Genomic DNA, 24,046 nt, shown 5'->3' on the forward strand with positions numbered 1-24,046 from the left:
CTTTTTAGGTTTTTTCTTTTTCTTTTTCGCGCCATATTAGTTAAGAGCCATTGTAGTTGTGTCCCTGAGTACCACCTGTGAATATAGATAGATATATATATATATGTTTTTAACTACGTAAAACTAGCGAATATACAACATTTTTTGCTGTCCCATTGTCTGTGCATATAAATGGATTGTCAGGTTTACCGACTCTTGAACATGCAACATATAATCGTCCCTTGGGAAAACAATCCCTATTCAGATCTATATCTCATTATTCTAATGATTGTCCTTGAGCTTTGTTGATGGTGATTGGTAATCGAACATTCCCTGTGTCCCGGTCGTCATTCATATATCCCCCCCTCTGCCCCCCCCCCGGCATCCCCGTTGTAGTTATGTCCCTGTGTCCTGGTCGTCATTTATATTCCCTGTGTCCCGGTCGTTATTTGTGTCCCGGTGTCCCGGTCTGTAATTTCGTCAGTCGACAAACAACTTCATGACAGAATAATGCTCAATCCTCATAATGACGTCAGTCGACAAACATGACGTCAGTTAACAGACATACAACTTATTTTTATATATATAGATATATATAGATATATATATATAGATATATATAATTTCTTTTTTAGTTTTTAGTTTTTTTTAGTTTTGCAGCTTTTTTAGTTTTTTTAGCTTTTTTTTCTTTTTAGTTTTTTACCTTTTTATTGCACTTGGTATTAACCAAGTGACAAATAGCAATCGCAAATTTTGTCGGTCAATGTTCATTCTAAAATTGACAGTTGGAAAAATCTTCACGTGCCAAGCATGCTAAAGCTCAACAATCTATATATATAAAAATAAGTTGTCTGTCTGTGGATCTGTGTCTGTCAGGTGACGTCATGTTTCTGTGTCGACTGATGTCATGAAGTTAGTTGTCGTCATTTTGCTATGACGGTGACGTCATTAAAGATATTTAAGACATATATGTTCACGTAGAAATCTATTAATGTTTAAGTTTAAAATGACTGATGAACTTACAATGGCAAAAGCCGATGAAGATGCTCAAAGAGTCTATGCCAAAAAACTTCCTGCTGATAGAGAAAGTCAGAAAAGAAAGCGTGCCGAGGAATCAAAAGAACAGCAAGGAAACAGGCTTGAGGCTGATAGAGAAAGAAAGAACAGAAAGCGTGCCGAGGAACTACCAGAGCAACGCGAAAGCAGACTTGCTGCTAAAAGAGAAAGTGAAAAAGAAGGCGTGCCGGGGAATCAAAATAACAGCAAGGAAACAGGCTCGAGGCTGATAGAGAAAGAAAGAACAGAAAGCGTGCCGAGGAACTACCAGAGCAACGCGAAAGCAGACTTGCTGCTAAAAGAGAAAGTGAAAAAAGAAGGCGTGCCGAGGAATCACAAGAACAGCAAGAAATCAGGCTTGCTGCTGATAGAGAAAGTAAGAAAAGAAAGCGTGCCGAGGAATCAAAAGAACAGCAAGGAAACAGGCTTGAGGCTGATAGAGAAAGAAAGAACAGAAAGCGTGCCGAAGAACTACCAGAGCAACGCGAAAGCAGACTTGCTGCTAAAAGAGAAAGTGAAAAAAGAAGGCGTGCCGAGGAACTACCAGAGAAACATGAAACCAGACTTGCTGCTAAAGAGAAAGTGAAAAAAGAAGGCATGCCGAGGAACTACCAGAGCAACATGAAACCAGAGAAAGTGAAAAAAGAAGGTGTGCCGAGGATTCACAAGAACTAGCAAGAAATCAGGCTTGCTGCTGATAGAGAAAGTAAGAAGAGAAAGCGTGCCGAGGAATCAGAGCAACCTGAAAGTTAAAGCCTGGCATTTAGGTACAGCCCAGTCGATGATTATAGCTTGAGTAGATGTGTTCAAATCGGGACAATGTCTAAAATTTGTCCCTATTGCAAGGCCTTGAAATTCAATGGTGAAACAATGGGAATGTGTTGCGCCTCAGGAAAAGTTAAACCTCCTCTATTGGCTGCACCACCAGAGCCATTGAAGACTTTCCTTACTGGAACTGCGTCAGAATCTAAGCGGTTTTTGTCAGAAATCAGAAAATACAACTCATGTTTCCAAATGACGTCGTTTGGAGCCCAAATCGAAAATCCAGATCAATTTATGTCTATTTTCAAAGTAAAAGGGCAAATTTATCATAGAGCAGGGTCCCTTCTACCATTCTCAGGCGAGAATCATAAATTTTTACAATTGTACTTCATCAGTGATAGAAATTCTGAATTGAATGCACGTTGCGAAATTTCTCCCAACGTTGAAAGGGATCTGGTATCTGATTGAGAATCTAGCTCTTTCTGATTTGATTGGCGGAAGGCGATACTTCTTGGAGCGGATGCAGTGGGCAGGAGAAGTGGGAGTCCCAGTTATACCCAAATCATGGAAATAATTTGCTGAGGATTGGATATCATAATACCACATTGCTGTATGCACGTCCTTCAATTGTTTGAGATTAAGTATATTGAGAAAAATATATAAAGTTGGGTTTCTGACGAAAATAATAATTTAGTGTGTCTGTTCAAAACAGCCATCGATTTGATGCCTACTGATACGCATAAAATTGTTATATCCGCTGACAAAATGCCTCCTGGCCAACATGTGCGTAGATACAATGCTCCAACTATCGATGAAGTGGCAATTGTTATGGTCGGTGATCAGTTTTTACCTCGAGATATTATTCTTCATAAGCGAAACGCTCAGTTGTTAAGAATTGCTGAAACTCATCGATGCTACGATGCCCTACAATATCCTATCATTTTTTGGGATGGAGCCGACGGCTTTCACTTTAATATTAAATTGATGAATCCAGCCACTAACAAAGAAATGAATAAGAAATGCAGTGCAATGCATTATTATTCCTATAGACTAATGATTCGGCAGGATGAAGAAAATTATATTTTAAAATGCCGTGAATTGTTTCACCAATACGTCGTTGATATGTATGCTAAAATTGTTCCGTTTGCTATATATCCGCCTGAATCAGACCAAGCTCCGCTCTGAACAATACATTCATTTGCGAGATGCAGTTGTAAATGACGGTAATACCACAAACGTTGGAAGATTAACAATTTTACCTTTGTCATATGCTGGCAGTCCCCGTCATATGCATGAATATGCTCAAGATGCTATTGCGTATGTTCGTCTCTATGGTCGTCCAGAATCATTTATTACATTTAAATGTAATCAATCTTGGGACGAGATACAGCAGCTTTTACTTCTAGGACAATCGGCGGTTCATAGACATGACCTTACGGCCCGTGTCTTCCGGCAAAAGTTGAAATCACTGATAAACTACATAGTAAAACTTGAAGTGTTTGGGTCAGTACGATGCTGGATGTACTCAGTGGAACGGCAAAAACAAGGTTTGCCACACGCACATATACTAATCTGGCTACATAAAAAAATTACTTCAAACGAAATTGATTATGTGATTTACGCTGAAATACCTGATGAAAATGTCGATAAGGGGTTACATGATATTATTGTAAAAAACATGATACATGGACCTTGCGGTGCACTAAACGAAAATTCACCATGCATGGCCAAAGGAAGGTGCACGAAGCAATATCCTCGACTTTTAGTATCTAACACAATTACTGGCAATGATGGTTACCCACAATATAGAAGAAGATCTACTGAAGATGGCGGTAAAACAGCAATAATAAAGAAGCGTAACGGTACCACCATCGAAGTAGATAACCAGTGGGTTGTTCCATATTCCCCATTATTATCAAAAACATTTAATGAACACATCAACGTTGAATACTGTAACTCCGTAAAGGCAATCAAATACATATGTAAATACGTCAACAAAGGTAGTGACATGGCAGTTTTTGGCTTGCAGCCCGAAATCAAAAATATCGACGAAATCGTACAATATCAGGCTGGAAGATACATCAGCAGTAATGAAGCTGTTTGGGGAATTCTTTCATTTCCGATACATGAACGTAGTCCAACTGTTGTTCACTTAGCGGTACATTTACAGAATGGTCAACGTGTTTATTTCTCAGAAACCAACGTGCAACAAAGAGCCCTGAATCCACCGGATACAACATTAACAGCTTTTTTTTCGCTTTGCAAAAATGATTCTTTTGCAAAAAAACTGCTGTATACTGAAGTGCCTTCGTATTACACGTGGAATACTAAAAATAAAGTATTTGAACGTCGAAAACAGGGTAAGTCAGTCGACTGCCAACCTACCATCTTCAAAGATAGCACGATAGGAAGACTCTACACCGTTCACCCCAATCAACATGAATGCTTCTTTCGACGCCTGCTTTTGGTGAATGTACCCGGTCCGACATCCTTTGAGTATTTGAGAACTGTAAACGGTACTATACATGACACTTACCGTAGTGCATGCCAAGCTCTGAATTTATTGGAGAATGACCAACACTTGGATAACTGCATCAATGACGCGTGCGAAACGTCAACTCCAAGTCAAATTTGTGCATTGTTTGGCATCATTTTAACAACTTGGTCTCCATCAGCTCCTACAGAGTTATGGGAAAAATATAAGTCAAAAATGTCCGAAGATATACTCCATCGAAAACAGTTAGAGACGTCAGATATGACTTTTGATTTTACATCAGAAATTTATAACTACACTTTAGTTATTATATATAGATTTGTGCGTACGTATGGCAAACAAACCTCTTCAGGATTTGGGAATGCCTTCACCTAACCGTATCGCTGCAGTTTCGACATGTGTAGAATTGGATCGTGAACAAAGTTACAGTACGAGTGATCTATTGTCGTATGTACAAAATAACATTTCCAAGTTAACGTCGGAACAAAAAGACATTTATGATACGATAATGCATTGTGTCGATAACAACGTTGGAGAAATTTTCTTTTTGGATGCGCCAAGAGGTACTGGTAAAACGTTTGTGATAAAACTGATTCTGGCATCAATTCGATCAAAAAATGATATAGCGTTGGCAATTGCGTCATCCGGAATAGCCGCAACATTGCTGCCTGGTGGAAGAACTGCTCATTCCGCTATGAGATTGCCTCTGAATTTGCATTCTACAGAAACTCCCACGTGCAATATTTCCAAATCATCTGGGATGGGTAAAGTATTGCAGCAATGCAAACTTATTATTTGGGATGAGTGCACAATGGCACACAAAAAATCGCTCGAGGCTCTGGATCAATGCTTGAAAGATTTGCGAGGGAAGTTGAAACCCTTTGGCAGCACATTAATATTGCTTGCGGGAGATTTCAGGCAAACATTACCTATAATACCTAGATCAACCCCTGCAGACGACATGAATGCTTGCCTGAAAAATTCTAATTTATGGGCACACGTAAAAACATTAAAATTAACTACAAATATGTGTGTCCGATTGCAAAACGATGACTCTGGTCAAACATTTTCAGATCAATTGCTGGCAATTGGAAACGGAAAGCTCCCAGTAGACTCAATTTCAGGACGCATAAAACTACCTGCTGATTTCTGTAATTTAGTGACGTCCAAAAATTAATTGATTGAAAAAGTATTTCCGAATATTCTAAACAATTATAAAAATAATAAATGGCTAAGTGAAAGAGCGATTCTTGCACCCAAAAATATAGACGTCCACAAAATCAACAATATTGTTTTGACCAAGATTCGAGACCAGGCAGTCCTTTACAAGTCAGTCGACACAGTTTTGGAACCAAATGAAGCGGTTAATTATCCATCTGAATTTTTAAATTCCGTGGATCTTTCAGGGTTTCCACCACACGTGCTACAACTAAAAATAGGCGTACCAATAATACTTTTAAGAATTATCAACCCACCAAAGCTTTGCAATGGCTCGCGACTTGCCGTAAAAAAAACAATGGAAAACCTGATAGAGGCCACAATCTTGACAGGGCCTTTTGAGGGTGAGGCTGTTCTTATTCCTCGCATTCCCATGATTCCAACGGATCTGCCTTTTCAATTTAAAAGATTGCAATTCCTAATTCGATTAGCATTTGCAATCACCATTAACAAAGCTCAAGGTCAATCATTAGACAAATGTGGTATAGATCTTAATACTGATTGTTTTTCCCATGGACAATTGTACGTTGAATGTTCGAGGGTCGGTAAACCTGACAATCTATTTATATGCAGCGACAATTGGACAGCGAAGAATGTTGTATATTCGCAAGTTTTACGCAGTTAATTTGTATTGTATCTATCTATCTATCTATATAAAAACGAGTTGTTTGTATGCATGTTTGTTTGTTTGTAAAAAGAGCGTTTGCATATGACGTCATTATTAGTACATAAGGCTTTGTATATGCACAGACAATGGGAAAGCCAAGAATGCTGTATATTCGCAAGTTATACGTAGTTTAAAACACATATATAAATCTATCTATATTCATAGGTGGTACACAGGGACACAACTACAATGACGCGTAACTAATATGGCGCGCAACGACTTACGCGCGCGGGGGGGCTTCGGGGGGTGGTCGTGAAGCGCCCCCACCAACTTGGTGTTGGGTTGGCGCGAAGCGCCACCCCAATAGCTAGTTTATAATAAACCTCAAAATTTTAAGTATCTGTTTTAAGGTTTTCGAATTAATTTAATCTATTGTCAAAATATTTTGAAATATATATGCGATTCCCAGTTTTTACATTTTAGTTTCAGTTTTCTTTTTCTTTTTATATTTCAGACGTAAAAACATATCGCCGAACCTTTGTTTTTTTTTAACTAAAATCTGGTAGGCATTGATGACCTTATCCAAGTCAAAATCCCAAACCCAATCATCATCGCTATCATTTTCAGTTTTGATACGTTTTGACTCTCGCTGTCCAGGTTGATCTTCATCTAATTGCGTGGTTTTGCGTTCTTTAGCCGCAAGCCTTTTGGCATTAACTCTTTGAGCAGATTCCTCGGCTGTTTCTTCTGTTGTAGGATTTGGTAACATTGACAGTTAAAAAAATCTTCACGTGCCAAGCTTGCTAAAGCTCAACAATTTATAATAAACCTCAACATTTTGAGTATCTTTTTTAAGGTTTTCAAATTACATTAATCTATTGTCAAAATATTTCGAAATATTTATGCAATACCCAGTTTTTACATGTAAACCCTCAACACAAAAATACATACAACTTATTTTTATATATATAGAAGATATAATCTGGCGTAACATACATAGAGTAACAGACATAACACACAGACAACTTATTTTTATATATATAGATTATATATATATATATATATATATATATATATATATATATATATATATATATATATATATATATATATATATATATATATATGTTTTAACTACGTAAAACTTGCGAATATACAAAATTCTTCGCTGTCCCATTGTCTGTGTATATAAATAGATTGTCAGGTTTACCGACTCTTGAACATGCAACATATAATTGTCCATGGGATAAAACAAACCGTATTCAGATCTATACCGAATTTTTCTAATGATTGCTCTTTAGCATTGTTGATAGTGATTGCTAATCGAATATTGCCTGTGTCCCCGTCGTCATTTAGATATCCTCCCTGTGTCCCGGTCGTCATTTATATTCCCGGTGTCCCGGTCGCCGCAAGCCTGTTTTCATGTTGTTCTTGTGACTCCTCAGCACGCTTTCTTTTGGCATTATCTCTTGGAGCCACAAGTCTGTTTTCACATTGCTCTTGTGATTCCTTGCCACGATTTTTTTGGTAATTTCTCTATGAAGCCGCAAGCCTGTTTTCACGTTGCGCATGTGATTCCTCGGCACCCTTTCTTTTGGCATTATTTCTTTGAGCTGCAAGCCTGTTTTCACGTTGCTCTTGTGATTCCTCGGCACGCTTTCTATTGTTACTTTCTCTTTTGTCCAAAACTCTGTTTTTATGCTGCTCTTGTTTGGCATTATCTCTTTGAGCCGCAAGCTTATTTGATTCCTCGGCACGATTTGATTCCTCGGCTGTTTCTTGCCATTGTAGGATTTACACTAAATATTCTCTTTGAATCGCAAGCCTTATATACGTATAATGACGTCATATACAAAGCATTATATACTTATAACGACGGCAACTTATAATGACCTCATATACAAACTTACAAAATACATAAAATACGTCATAATGCTCAATCCTTATAATGACGTCAGTCGAAAAACATAACGTCAGTCGACAAACATAACGTCAGTCGACAAACAACTTATTTTATATAAATATATTTATATATATATATATATATAATATATATTCTTAAACCACTGCACTCTTAGGATATTTTTCAATCACTAAACCAATAGGTTTATGCCAGAAACTCTTAATGGTACCATTCCATCTCAACTGTTGTTATGAAGCTCAGAAGCATCTATCAAATTGTTCAAGTTTTCAGTGCTTAGATAGTTCAGTATCTGTTCAGAACATTCATGTGGTAACTCAGCAAATCTGTTGAAGAGAAAATTGAAGCTTCTATTGGCTAGTTCAAGCAACACTTTCCTTTCTATACTCTTTCTGAAATGGCTAGCAATTATGGTTTTACATATAGGAAATTTTGCTTCCCAATTTGCTGATTTCAGTAAGCTTTTCAAGGAATTTTCATTCATCGTGTATAATTCAGTTCTATGACCTTTAATAAAAATGTCATAGAACGAAATATTACAAAATATTATCTCACTCTTCATTTGCTGTAGTTCTCTTTCACACTGACCCCATTGTGAACAGGAAAGAGCCTGGACTAAGAGTGATTTGTTTCTTTCACTTACATATAAGTTTGCCGCAATCATTTTTAATACGTGGTATGCAAGATATGAAGCAAGATCATCAGCAACAAGATATGAAGCAAGATCAAACGCTGTATGGTAATATTTATTCGTAATATTTATGTCAGCTCCATGCTTCAGAAGAGCTGCAACAACATGAAGTGCTGTCATGTCATCCTTGTCTCGAGGCCTACTATAGACATTGGTTTCTGATCCCGAAATACTTGATAATTGTACATTTAAAACTGCTAAATGAAGTGGACTTTCGTCATATATGTCTCTTGCATTAACATCTGCACCAGACTTTAAAAGATATTCAACAGTTTTTTGGTGCCCATGTAAAGCTGCTAAATGAAGTGGACTTTTGTCATCTATGTTTCTTACATTAACATACGCACCAGACCTTAAAAGACATTCAGCTGTTTGTATGTGTCCATGAAAAGCTGCTAAATGAAGTGGACTTCTGTCTTTAACGTCTCTTGCATTAACTTCCGCACCACACCTTAAAAGACATTCAACTGTTTGTGTGTGCCCACAATGAGCTGCTAAATGAATTGATCTTTCACCATTTATATTTCTCGCATTAACATCCGCACCAGACCTTAAAAGGCATTCAGCTGTTTGTGTGTGTCCACGAAAAGCTGCTAAATGAAGTGGACTTCTGTCATTAACGTCTCTTGCATTAACTTCCGCACCACACCTTAAAAGACATTCAGCTGTTTGTGTGTGTCCATGAAAAGCTGCTAAATGAAGTGGACTTCTGTCATTAACGTCTCTTGCATTAACTTCCGCACCACACCTTAAAAGACATTCAGCTGTTTGTGTGTGTCCACGAAAAGTTGCTAAATGAAGTGGACTTTTGTTATTCACGTCTCTTGCATTAACTTCCGCGCCACACCTTGAAAGACATTCAGCTGTTTGTGTGTGTCCATGAAAAGCTGCTAAATGAAGTGGACTTTGGTCATATATGCATCTTGCATTAACATCCGCACCAGACCTTAAAGGACATTCAGCTGTTTGTGTGTGTCCACGAACAGCTGCTAAATGAAGTGGACTTCCGTCATATTTGCCTCTTGCATTAATATCTGCACCAGACCTTAAAAGACATTCAACTGTTTGTGTGTGCCCACAATGAGCTGCTAAATGTAGTGGACTTAGTTGTTCACTATTTCTTATATGAACGTCTGCACCAAACTTTAAAAGACATTCAACAGCAGTCTGTGAGCATCTACTTGAAGCTGCTAAATGAAGTGGACTTTTGTCATCTATGTTTCTTACATTAACATACGCACCAGACCTTAAAAGACATTCAGCTGTTTGTATGTGTCCATGAAAAGCTGCTAAATGAAGTGGACTTCTGTCTTTAACGTCTCTTGCATTAACTTCCGCACCACACCTTAAAAGACATTCAACTGTTTGTGTGTGCCCACAATGAGCTGCTAAATGAATTGATCTTTCACCATTTATATTTCTCGCATTAACATCCGCACCAGACCTTAAAAGGCATTCAGCTGTTTGTGTGTGTCCACGAAAAGCTGCTAAATGAAGTGGACTTCTGTCATTAACGTCTCTTGCATTAACTTCCGCACCACACCTTAAAAGACATTCAGCTGTTTGTGTGTGTCCATGAAAAGCTGCTAAATGAAGTGGACTTCTGTCATTAACGTCTCTTGCATTAACTTCCGCACCACACCTTAAAAGACATTCAGCTGTTTGTGTGTGTCCACGAAAAGTTGCTAAATGAAGTGGACTTTTGTTATTCACGTCTCTTGCATTAACTTCCGCGCCACACCTTGAAAGACATTCAGCTGTTTGTGTGTGTCCATGAAAAGCTGCTAAATGAAGTGGACTTTGGTCATATATGCATCTTGCATTAACATCCGCACCAGACCTTAAAGGACATTCAGCTGTTTGTGTGTGTCCACGAACAGCTGCTAAATGAAGTGGACTTCCGTCATATTTGCCTCTTGCATTAATATCTGCACCAGACCTTAAAAGACATTCAACTGTTTGTGTGTGCCCACAATGAGCTGCTAAATGTAGTGGACTTAGTTGTTCACTATTTCTTATATGAACGTCTGCACCAAACTTTAAAAGACATTCAACAGCAGTCTGTGAGCATCTACTTGAAGCTGCTAAATGAAGTGGACTTTCTCCATAAATATCTCTTGCATTAACATCAGCACCTTTATCTAAAACCATCTTAATAACTTCTAAATCACCACTAATAACTGCCAGATGAAGTGGCGTACCAGTAAGTTTTCTATTTTTAATAATCTTAAATGGAATAATTCTTCCGAAGCCAGCATACGGACCATTTTCAATGTTGACTTTACAATCGTGATTTAAAAGTAATTTAGCAATTGCTGTGTTTTTATTAATCAGAGCTTGACAAAGTAGCACGTATCCATCTGACCATTCTTTGATGTAAGACAGCCCAAAAGAGTTGATTAACTCCTTTGCTCCTTCTAGGTCTCCTTCACGAACTGCACGATTTAAACTACTGTTTACTTCCTCCTTATCGAACATGGCTATTTTCCTTCTTTTTGCCAATTTTTCCTGGCCCTCCAATCCTTGTTCTTCAAAATATTGATCGACTTTGTTGCTCAGCAGCAGTGTACATTTACCCAGTGTTCTCTTAGTATTCGGATGACGCAAATCTGTTTTCTTATCCCTCTCTTTCAAATTCAGGTTAGTTCCCTTGTTATTCGGTTTTTCAGAAGTATTCAGTTTATTTTCTTCATCTTCCATGTTTGAACATGCGCCCATTTCATATTCTTTATGTTTTAAATTGGTCTTAAACATTATTTTGTGCCGTATCAAATACAATCAATAACTGAACCACACCATGTGGATTCCAATTTATATGGTAAAGATAACGTCATATTTATGAAACTACTTTGATGCTCAGAATGAAGTCACCTACAAATATATAAGGCTGTATGGAGGTTGCAATGACGTCACATTAAAAATTACATGATAATATTGTAGTGAAGTGATATGAAGAGCGAAGTGGGCACAATACATCATTTATTTACTTGTTTTACCAAGGTACTTCGCCCTACGTTAAAGGTTATTGTAAAAACAAAATAATGGGATGTTTTTATTGTTTTAAACAGTAGAGTTGCGACAAAGAGTCAAACTTTAGCGTAAAGAGCAGGGTGTTGAGGAGAGGACAACCCCTTTCATACACGGAATAATTTCTGTTCGTTTTAAGTTTTAAAGTCGCTCCTTATTTGCAGTTAAAAAACTTGTTTTTTCATTATTTAATATTTATCAGGTCTGGTTGAACTTCATTGAAGTAAGGATGCTAGGCTGTTTTAAAAAGTTTTTTAAAAATATTTCTAGCTTTATAATTTCGCATTTTAATGTGAGTTTTAATATATATATTTCTTTTTCTTGTGTTTTACTGAAGACGGCCTTTGTACAAAAGGCCGAAACATTCACTGAATTTAATTCCACTGTCCTGAGAAAATTTCCTTTGTTTTTAAGTTGTGTTTCTTTGTTATGGAAAGGTAGTGTTGACTTCGTCACTATTTAAAACTATTGGTCAACTCTGAAAGTTACTGAGTGTCTATTTTAATTATCTAATTCGTTAACTGATGGAATGTTTTAACAGTTGCATCTAACATCAAACTAGATGTAATACTAGCGAAAATAAAAGTACATTCAAAACATCTGTAAATAATTGTGTCTGAACAATCGAATTCTGGTTTTATCAAAAATATTCATTTGATAAAACACCTGTTCGATAAGAGTAGGGTAAAAACTTTTTCTGAGGGGAAAAAATCGGTTATTTCTGGTAATTTTTTTTCCTTTTTTCAGTGACAATTACACACTTCAAATTAATGCATTAAGTGGTCTAAGCAATGAACAGCATTTACTGTATTTCAAATTTATTGGGAGGGTAGCAGGTATGGCTGTTTATCATGGGAAATTACTTGATGGTATGTAGTCTTATCTTCTTTTTCTTTTTTTTTTCTTTTTTACAGATCTGTATATATATATGTGTGCATGTATATTTTAAGACTAAAAATTAAAGAGGTAGGACGGTCATGTTATATTTCATAAGTACTCCAAGACAACTTCCTGTGTCAAGACCCCTCCTCCCCTCACCCACACGCTCATTTTTGGTCGTATAATTTGAATTTTTGAGTAAGAGGGAAGAATATTACTTTTTGGTGTTTTAATGTATTTGGAGGCGTTTTTCAGTTATTTGTTTTATATCATGTTTATTACTTTGTTAAAGTTTGGTTTTGAAGGATTAAATTGGTTTTCCCGCGTGTTGAGATAATGGTAGTTTTCCAACCCACACACTTTGAATAAATTTCCGGAGGATTGAGGCAACAACAAATGTTACATGGGCCCCAGCAGGTGCTGCTTTTTGGGTCAGGTGAACCCCCTTGTCTTCTTCTAGTTGCGCCATTGTACTGTTCGGGTGTTTTACGAAAAATTGCTGAGAGTATTCTGCACGTGACATCAAAATAAATCTCCGCAGTTTTTGCTTGCAAAGGTTCGTAAATTTACGAACAATAATTATAGTCATTTATTTTGATTTCACTTGTGGGTCTATATTACTTATTCCCATGATAAATTCCATTATTGGAAGTAAGCCTTGAAAGGCTTATAGCAGAAGTCAAGAAAGCAAGTCTTAAAGTACTTAGTGTATATAAAAAAGCTTGAAAGATAGATCTGCCCTGCCAAAAAAGGGCCGAAGCGTTAATAGATTCGATGCCCTTTAATCCGCTTTGCAAGGAGATTACATTTTTTACGATTTTTTACGTTGTTAGTGCTTCCGGGCTATGTGCCCTTTGCACACGGGAAGTACGTCAAGTCAAAATCTCACAACCTACGTATAACTTAGCGGAGAGTCAAGGAAGAAAATTTTTCTAGCTTTTGTGGGCGCTGTAAAATTTTTGATGGATGTCTACTTTCTTCTTATTCCATTCTTCCATTCTTATTCCTCTTATTCCATTCTTATTCTTATTCCTATTCTCTTATCCTTTATTTTCATTCTTATTCCATTCTCATTCCTATTCCATTCTCAACAAATCCATTCTTGGTTTTTCAAATCAAAACATAAAATGCTTGAAAATAAAATATACAATGCTAGGTTATTTAAAACTAAAATCTAAGAAGGAATAATAAAATCTTATCCAACTTTGTCTTCTTTGTAAAAGGGCCTAAAAACCTTATCCCCTTACCTCAGAAGATGACCTTTTCCCTCTTTTGAAAGTCATCGAAGGTCTAAATTACATCAACAACATTTTGCCAGAAACAATATTCACTCCAGATATTAGCCCTAAGGTTGCAACTCCTGGGAGTGTGCTGACCCTGGTTGTGAAAACTTAGATGCAAACGAAAGATTGTTTTTATTGCTTATCCGTTATTGTACCACCTTAAACTGGTTCACTTTGTGAACCACCTTAAACTGTTTTCTCTCCTTGACCTAAAATTTTTATACTGGCCTCTTTATAAGGCTGAAAATTCACAAACACAGCGTCAACAGTGCAGAAGTACAAAGTCAAACGCTTAAAAATCCCCCTAGTCTCGTCCCCTACTTTCGAAGATACAATCCCGTATCTAAAGTAGGTAAAAATAGATTTTACAAAATTTTCATATCCAAAACCTACCACAGACTTAACAGAATTAAGAAACCCGCTTTCTACATTCAAGTGAGAGGAAAAAGATGGAAATAGCGCGAATTTCGGAACACATATTGACGAAATTATATATTTACATCTATTTCTTCCCTTTCCGAACTGAAAAAAAAAAACTAATTATTTATGAAAAATTTAAATGCTAGGTTTTTGGTAGAGGTTAGACGAATTTATCTAGCATTTAAATAATTATTTGACTCTAGTTAAGACTTTACTACTACCACAAACTCATCACAATGATAAGTAATTTGAGGCTTACAGACTCCAGGTCTGTACCATTCTATGTCAAACTCGGGTCTTGGGGTTATATTTTATGGCATTATTTGGCTGTTATTCGTTCTTTAATGTTAGATTATTAGCTATATATATATATATATATATATATATATATATATATATATATATATATATATATATATATATATATTATATATATATATATATATATATATATATATATATATATATATATATATATATATATATATATATATATATATATATATATATATTGCTGCCATAGACTCAAAGTAATAAGTGACTTCAAACTTACAGATATACTCCCTTCTTTTTGAATACTTCTTTTTGTGATGATCGATTTGCCTAAAGATGTCAGCCCCTTTGAGGTTGTGTTAAGCTTTCTGTTAATATTCGATATTAAATAAAATGAAATAATAGAAAATTATTTGGAAAAGTTTAATTTTTAATGAATAAGTATATAAAGGTTTTGTTGTGTGTTACTGTAAAGTATGCAAATCGAGTTATTCTAGCTGTATATGACACTAGCAATATCTGATACAAAATAAAAACCTTGATAACGAAAACATTTTTTGAAAGATTTGTGCAATCCTTTCTATACTTATTAAAAATAAAATGTTAATTTTTAATCACCCTAAATACCATGAATTTGGTTAATCCACCAACAAGGGCTTAGAAACAAAATAACGAAAGTAAAACAGTTCAAAATAGGGATGATACCTTTTTATTGACAGTGAATAGATATAAAATTATTTAACTGGATATTTCGAACACATATACAGTGTTCATCATCAGCAGTAAAACTTTACTTTGCTGATGATCTGCTGATAGAATATGCCATCATTTTGCTAATGTGGGAAAGGATTTGGTCCAAAGTATAGTTATTTCTGAGCATGAAGGTAGTTTTAAGAAATATTTATCGAATGCAAGTGATGTTTCAGCATATTTGAAGCCAATCAACGCTTCTGAGCTTTCTGAAACATTGAAAAAATTAAAAATTGGAGCTTCAGGCTCTGATTTTGTAACAGTTAAAACTTTAAAGTATATTTACCCTGTTATTTCCGGTCATTTAGTGTATTTATTTAATGAATGTTTAAGGACTGGAGTGTTTCCAAGTTGTTTTAAAATTGCAAAAATTATTCCTGTCTATAAAGGTGGAAATAAAAATGTACTAGGAAACTATGGGCCCATTTCTTTATTACCAGTAGTATCTAGATTGTTTGAAAAATTGATAGTTAAAAGAATGGTTGAATTGTTGGAGAGTAAATCATTTTTTAATCCAAATCAATTTGGTTTTCGAAAGGGTTTATCTACTGAGCATGCTGTTTTATTTTTGACAACTTTTGTGAATGATGCGTTGGATAATGGTATGAAAGTCGCTTTTGTTTTTCTTGATATTGTAAAAGCTTTTGACTGCGTTGATCATTTTATACTCATTGCCAAATTAGAAAATTACGGTTTTAGAGCCTCATTTCTTGAATTACTGTCCTCGTTTTTAAAAGAAAGAACTCAATATGTACAACTAGGAGATAATGTTTCTTCAGTCAGTAGTGTCAAATTTGGAGTACCTCAAGGATCTGTTCTTGGTCCCCTGTTATTTCTAATTTTTATAAATGATTTTTGTAGAGCTTTTAATATGATTTCGTATGATCTTGACATTGGATGTGACGGGGAAAAAGTAATTGTTCCCAGCTTTGCGGATGACACTCATATAACTGTGGCTGCACGAACAGGAATTTAGCTGTTGAGTCGTATGAGTTCTTGTCTGGAGTTTGTACAAAATTGGATGAAGCTTAATAAGTTAAATTTGAATTATAGTAAATCTTGCTTTTTATTGTATGGTAGGAGCTCAAATTATTACCCTTGGATAGACAGACTTAATATTGCTGATATGAGTATTTTAAGAATAAACTGTACAAAATATCTAGGAGTTTTAATTGATGAATGTCTTTTAATGTTTTTAATTGATGAATGTCAGCTTTAGAGAACATATAGATTATATTAGTCTTAAACTCGCTAGGAATGTTGGCATTTTAAGAAAGTTGCAATATATTTTCCCAAGAGATATTTTAAGAACAATATATTATTCCTTAATTCATCCTTATCTTCTATATTGTTGCAATGTTTGGGGTAGTACATTTCCTTCTCATCTCCATCGTGTTCGAGTTTTGCAAAATAAAGCGCTTCGAGTGTTATGTGGTGTAGGTTTTAAAGACTCGGTACAAAAGAGGTATATAGAATGCAAAATCTTGCCTTTAGCAGGACTTATTATTTTTATCGAAGCCTGTTTATATATAAATATTTTCAAAATTGTTTACCAACATGTTTTAAAAGTATGTTTGAATTAGGAAGTGATATTCATACGCATTCTACGAGACAGTCCGATATAATTCGTCGTCCGCTTGCTATTACCCGTAGATCTCAATTTTCTATTCGGCATCTAGGACCCCATGCATGGAATTGTTTACCTACGACTTTGAGAAACATGGATAGTTTTTTTGAATTTCGGCGGGAATTAAAGCTATTTTGCCTTAATATTTATGGTTTTGATAGTTGAGTGAACCTCAAGTGGAGCCAAGATGTTGGTTTTGATTTTGGCGATACTGGTAAAGTGGTTTTAGTTTTCTTTTTGTTTTGTCTCTTTTGAAGTGTAAATCCGTTTCGATTGAAATGCAGGGTAATTGATTTTTTCTTCTTCTTTCTTTCTTTTTTCTTTTCCTTTTCTTTTCTTTTTATTTTTTCTTCTTTTTCGTATTGTTTTATTTGTATGTGTATTGGGGTTGTAAGCCCAAACAAGCTTTGCTTCGGGCCATTTGCTTGTTTTGTTTTGTTATTTATATTAATAAACCCATCTTTCTCTCTCTCTCTCTCTCTCTCTCTCCTCTCTCCTCTCTCTCTCTCTCTCTCTCTCTCTCTCTCTCTCTCTCTCTCTCTCTCTCTCCTCTCTCTCTCTCTCTCTCTCTCTCTCTCTCTCTCTCTCTCTCTCTCTCTCTCTCTCTCTCTCTCTCTCTCTCTCTCTCTCTCTCTCAAAGATGAACACTGTATATGTGTTCGAAATATCCAGTTAAATAATTTTTGTATCTATTCACTGTCAATAAAAAGGTATCATCCCCATTTTGAACTGTTCTACTTTCGTCATGGAAAGGGAGTGTGGTCTTCGAAGTTATCTAGAAATAAAATAAAATTTTCCGAAGCTACTTTATACCGAGATCGCCTAGTATTATTGTAAATTATAATCTTTTTTTTTCTATATTCTTCTTCCATTCATTCTTTAGATTCATAGGTTAGAATTTTGAAGACCTTTTTATTGACGGATTTGTAACATAGAGCTTTGATGCCTTTTTTCTCCTTCTTCTTGAGAGTTTCATGCAAATGTAAGTGAAGACTTCAAAAGTATCTAAGTGTATGGCAGCTGCACTCTTTAGGTTATTTCACACTATGCCGTAAAACCAAGGACTTTATGTTACGTTATGTAATTGTACTAAGTAAACGTTGTCTGTAACGTATGTAGTTCTAAGTAAACTCGAGCTCTTCTTGGAATTTTACGTTATGTAAGTTTATGCCACGTTGTGGAAAAGTCACAATAGTTGCTACAAAATTGAATTTCTGGCTGAGAAATATTAATAATAAATAAATTATTTTTGGATTAACCAATAAATTCACTTTTTAAATAAATTAAACTTTTTCTTATAATCTCACTCCTGATCAGAGCTTAGATTTTTCATCTCCATTTCGCGTTTTAATTGTTGAATTGTGAATTGCTTGTGGTGATTGTGATTATTTCAAAGGATAATTATGATGGTTTCTGAATTGTTTGCGGTGGCCTTGTCTAAAAGGACTTGTTTATGTGTGAAATGTTTAACGCAACTTAAGCACTTACATAGATACGTATTTAGTGTGAAATTTACTTTTTGGGTTTTTATCCTCTGCATTATAAATTACATGTTTAATTTTTTAGCGTTTTTCATTCGGCCATTTTACAAAATGATGATTCGAAAAACGATAGAATTGAGAGACATGGAAAGTGTTGATATGGAGTATTATAATTCATTGAACTGGATCAAAGAAAACGATCCAAGTGAGTTGGAACTGACTTTTTGTGTTGACGAAGAATTGCTTGGAGTGATGAAACAAAGGGAGCTTATCCCTGGTGGAGCAAATGTATCCGTCACGAATGAAAACAAGGATAAATATATTCAGTAAGTCTTTTTCATGTTGTCTATGGCAGTGAGTCTTTTTGTGAAGTCTTTTTTATGACAGTAAGTCTTTTTGTCTTGACGAAGAATTACTTGGAGTGATGAAACAAAGGGAGCGTATCACTGGTGGAGCAAATGTATTCGTCACGAATGAAAATAAGGATAAATATATTCAGTAACTCTTTTTTATTATGTTGTGTCTTGGACAGTAAGGTAAATTGCCGCCTTATGGGCAGGGCCGCATTGCACCACTCTTGAGGCTCCTTCGGAATGCCCACTACAATCGTTTTTATCGTGGCATCGACAAAATTGATGGGACCATCATTCGGACGATGGTAAGTTGTAGTTGTACATGAAGTACTGTTAAATTAAAAAATTCTTCGGTTCTATAGTTTTGATTTGGCTATCTTAGCTTAACAGCCCAGTTTAACCACTCGACTCAGTAGAAAAAAAAACAAAAAAAAAACAATAGAGGCATCAGAAGGATTAGCTTTTTAAGCCGAATGTAAATAAATAAAATTTATTAAGTTTACTGTTTTTCCGTCAAAACATTCGATCAAAGAAAATTTGCCTGATCGTCAAAAAAAGGGGGGAAACCCCAAAATGTCAAGCGGTGTTTCTGTCATATTCAGCATATCATAGAAGACCACCTTAGAGGTGTCAAGCTCCTATCTATGAAAATGTGAAATTTTGAATATGTGTTTTTGTTTGTTTTTTTCCAGGGATGATTATATCCGAACCAATTGTCGTAGAAGATCGGTAGAGGAATCATTTAAACGGAAATTATAAGTCTAGTGCTATTTCTAAATAACTAAAATTATTTAAGGGTGATATTTTACTCATTCAGAATCTTTTTGTGGATGCTTTGACTATTTCAAACCTGGCAGGCCGATGTGACCGTATCATGGACATTAGGTCAATGATGGCGTACTTGGCATTTGTTATAAGGCACTGGTCAGCCTCTTTGTGACTGGAGAACAAGTATTCCTCTAGTCACAGTGTTCTATTAAAGTTGGACTGCAGCCACACTTGACCAGAAACACTTTGAATATCTTTTTGAAGTCACTTGAGAGAAAAAGGTTGAGTGCGTTCGAAGCTGATCACCAATCTGCTCCCAGGTTTCATACAGAATTTCAAGGAGCCGGCTTTTAGACGCTGAGGTTGAAAGTACGGCATCCCAGTCTTCAATTGTGCTAAGAGCGGAAATCTGGATGTTTTTCTCTTTCCCTCGTCGGAGTCTGCATGCTGATTTTAAGGAGATCGACTCTCCGGTGTCCGTGAGCTTCCCAAACAGCCCGTCGTACCGATCTGCGACAACGTGGACTTCAGGATACCCAATGGAAGGTCATTCAAAAATGATAGAAGCAATCTTTCCGCGAAGGATTTGACTGTTTCAAATCTGGCTGGCTGATATGACCTTATCTTGGACATTAGGTCAGTGATGTGTAGTGTAGCTGATGTTGTTTCTTTGAATTTCAAATCACCAGCCAAGCTGCAAGTACTCCTTTTTTTTCTTAGCCAGTTCATCACCACAGCTTTGTTCCCCGTCCTCATTTTCCAGACAGAGGATGTCTTGGTTGATTGTTGCGGAAGATGTTCAAAAATGGATGGAGGGATAGGAAGAATCGCTTTCGTGAGGATCTTTGCAACTGCTTTCTCCTTTCATTCATTGATCATTTCAACGGAAATGGAAAGTTTTAGTGCTATTTTTAAATAATCAAAATTATTTGAGGGCGATTAGCTCCCTTCGTTGCCCTCTTTTTCCCCAAAGTCATCAAATAAAAAATTTGAGATAGCCTTTTGATTCACCATGGTTGAAATATCCAACAATCATAATTCTGCCTATGACTTGACAGGAGGAAGGGGACTGCATGGTACGATTTGAAAATGGGTCAGAAAGTAATTAAAAAAAGAAGCTTTTTCAACTTAAAGAAAGGAGCAAATTAAAACTAAAAACGAATAGTAACTATTCTGAATTTGAATGGATTTAAACTTCGATTTTTTGTCACACTTTATAAGAAAGACTGCTCAAACACGAGGGTAGTTGAATTTAAATGAGAAGTATTTTTTTTAAACTTAATACTTTAGCAGATAGAGCGGGAGATAAGAAGGGGGAATATGTGGAATATAGTAATGCTCTTAGGTCACTCGGTTCGCTGCGCCTGAAGACTGTACTAGCCCAACGGTCAACTGCCTGGCGTGAATCTTTTTCGGGGGTCCTTAACGCTTGTTAAGGCGACCCCACCAGGTTCAAAACACCCATTGCTAGCAGCCACAGGCGTAGATAACTGCAACACCTCAGTCGATGGTGTTGCAACACCACATGCCTAGACAAGTATGCGTTGGTCCTGACCGAGTTCAAACTAAGGAAATCCAAGGTTCTCTTTCAACTACTGTATTAACTGAAAATGTAGGGCAAGCACGAGACAACCAATAACACTTATAAAAACGCCTAACAAAACCTAAATCACACTTACTTATGCTATATCCTTTTTAGACGACAAATGACTTCAGAAAACAAGCGCCAAAGCTAGAAAACTACTTTTTATACTTTCCCAAAAAAAACACATTTTGCCAGCCACGTACTTTTCTGTGGTTTAATGACGTGCGTCAAATCGGCTAAGACTCGATAAAGATTTATTAATTAGATTTTTGGAAAGAAATGGTTTTTTAACTTTTAATCGATAATAGTTTATATTCATTTAGTTATACTTATTACAATAGTTTCTATCGTTTTGAGTTTTAATGTTGCTCCTTGCTTTCAATAAAAAAAATTTATTTAATTAATGTTAGAAGCTATAGTACTGATGTATATGTAATTTTTTTCACTCTTTTTTTTAGCTGGGTATATGAGGCTGATGAATTACTAAAGAAAATTTTGTCTCAAAAGGGGTAGTTTTCCCCTATATCACAAAAACCTGAGGTTACAAAGAAATTGGAGAGTGAAACTACAATATTGGTAGGCTATTTGACGAATAATCAGTAGTTTGTGATACTTCTTCTTTTGTAAGTAAATCTTAACAATGAGAAGCCCGTGTCTTATAGATACATTATATCTAAAAATTATATTTCATTTTTCTAAAAGCTATTAGTTGTTACGCATTTCCATAAAATTATTTCATTGTTCCCTAATCCAGGAGACCATGTCTTGAGATGAAGCTTATCTTATTTATAACCTATATTAAAATGTCAAAAAAGTGGGGTACAAAATATTTTTGAATGTTTTATGTTAAATGGTTGTATTACATTAAATGACATACAAAATGCTGTTAATCGTAATTAAAAAGCTTCTAACCAAATCATTGCTTTTTTATGCATTTTCAAGTATATTAGTTTTTTGTTGTTTTTTTTTGGGGGGGGGGGGGGGGTATTTAAGAACTTTATTGTGATTTTCAATGCCCGTGCGGTGTAAGTTTAGCATACATGAATATATTCATTAGCATTACGAATTCATTCTATTATTGATGAACACATTGAGTGTTCCGCTTGAAGTTTTTTTGTGGAGGTGAGGGTAGGAGGGGGGGGGGCTTTATCTCACAAAATCTGGCCTTGTTCTGGCAATTTTGCCTCTTCTGTAGGATTGGTAATATTGTGGTTGAAGCATTGGCAACTCATTGTGAACTTTTTAATAAAACACAAATATAATGTATTTTGTTGGTAACCAAGATGTCTCTTGTTGTTTTTCAATACATTGTGGCAAGTTTAGGCTAAATTTTATATCTTTTTCTGTCTAAAGCCAGACTTGGTGTTCTATAATTTTTCCAAAATGCAGGTCAGCCTGTCAAAATCTATTTGTGTGCATATTAAGCTTTGAATAGTTAGTTAGTGTGCGTAGGTGGTTCTGTCCCTCTTCTTACTTGGCCTATACAAATAAACGTTTTGTGAATGAACTGGATTAGTTAACCCCTATGTTGAGAGGGGGAAAATATGCTATTTTGTAATATGAACAGCAGTGAGAAGAAAAGGAAGTCAAGTATCTACTATATACTTGACAAAATCACTCCCTATTTTATTTTTCGTTCATAAAGCCTAATTAATTTTATATAAAACCGAAGGGCTGTATAAACCTGCAGTTGCTCAAGCTATGTTATAGTCACACTATAACGCCAATATTCTCTGTATTCTCTTCGTATTTTTTTAAATGAACAATTTTGAACATCCAAGCCTTTATGATAGATTAATCAGAATTATGATTTAGGGCAAAATTTTCTGAAATAAAAAGATAGAAGAATGGAATCGCAGTTTTCCTATATGTCTGATGAATCTATGTTTATTTGTGTATTTGAAAGCGATATATGGGATCAATTTAGTATTGAAACAGGGTTTTTTTACCCTGTTGCAATTTTTCTTGTTTTCTTTTCGTTTGTGTCAATTTTCCCTTTCCCATTTTTATTTTCCTCTTTTGTTAGACAAGTTGGACGTTAAAATCAAGGAAAACAATTTGTAAGTTGTAGATCTTGTTGCTTGTTGTTATACTTGTTATTTTTGATGCAAAACAGCGTTTTTGTAGAATCTAACAAATAATGATATAGTGAAGACGAGTTTAATATTTTAAAGAAAACAGTAGACAAAATAAAACAAAAGTCACTACAAACTTTAAATAATAAAGAAAACGAATATTTCAACTTCACGCCCGGAAGCCAAGACGAAATATTTAGAAGGGTTAAGGGCGTGAAGCTGAAATATTCGTTTTCTTTATTATTTAAAGTTTTTGGTGACCTTTTTTTGTAAACTATTTTGCTTATAATATCATGCCCGTTTTCATTACAATCTCATTTTTTAAATTCTGTAAATGGAAAGGCAAAATGATCTAAGAAATTATTAAACAATATTTTCGTATCTTGTCATAATTGTTATTTTTAAATATTTCCATTTACATGCAATAAAATATGTGACTATGGCTCGTGCTTAAGCTTTATTTTAGACTTCCCAACCTAGTCCGTTGTCAATACTTGATTTTACGTTCTTTAAATATACTAATTAACTCAGCTGATTGAGCAGTGAGCACCCATTTCTTCTTTATTATTCTTAATTTGTTTTTATAATTTATTATTTATTAATACATCAAACGCTAAGCAAAATGCTTGTCGCTAAATGACATTCTGTTTTTTATTTCAGGTCAGTTATTCAGTGGCGATTTGTGTCTCGTGTGACATCTCAAATGAATGCATTCCTAGAGGGTTTTAATGAAATCATATCCCTTGAAAAGTTAAAAGTTTTTGATGAAAATGAGATTGAACTACTTCTATGTGGTA

The 24,046-nt window shown here is 35.4% G+C and overlaps 1 protein-coding gene across 2 annotated transcripts in view; it reads left to right on the forward strand.

The window, feature by feature from the left end:
• Positions 1-24,046, forward strand: part of LOC136035508 (E3 ubiquitin-protein ligase NEDD4-like) — a 102,810-nt gene that overhangs the window by 67,657 nt on the left and 11,107 nt on the right. For both annotated transcript variants that reach the window (XM_065717344.1, XM_065717345.1), the window contains exons 12-14: positions 12,503-12,624; positions 18,554-18,794; positions 23,910-24,046. The exon at positions 23,910-24,046 is cut by the window's right edge and continues 92 nt beyond it. In XM_065717344.1, the coding sequence (XP_065573416.1) occupies positions 12,503-12,624; positions 18,554-18,794; positions 23,910-24,046 (500 nt within the window). The remainder of the gene's footprint in view (positions 1-12,502; positions 12,625-18,553; positions 18,795-23,909) is intronic.

This window comes from Artemia franciscana, chromosome 14 (assembly GCF_032884065.1).
Source record: "Artemia franciscana chromosome 14, ASM3288406v1, whole genome shotgun sequence".
In the NCBI taxonomy this organism is placed as follows: Eukaryota; Metazoa; Arthropoda; class Branchiopoda; order Anostraca; family Artemiidae; genus Artemia; species Artemia franciscana.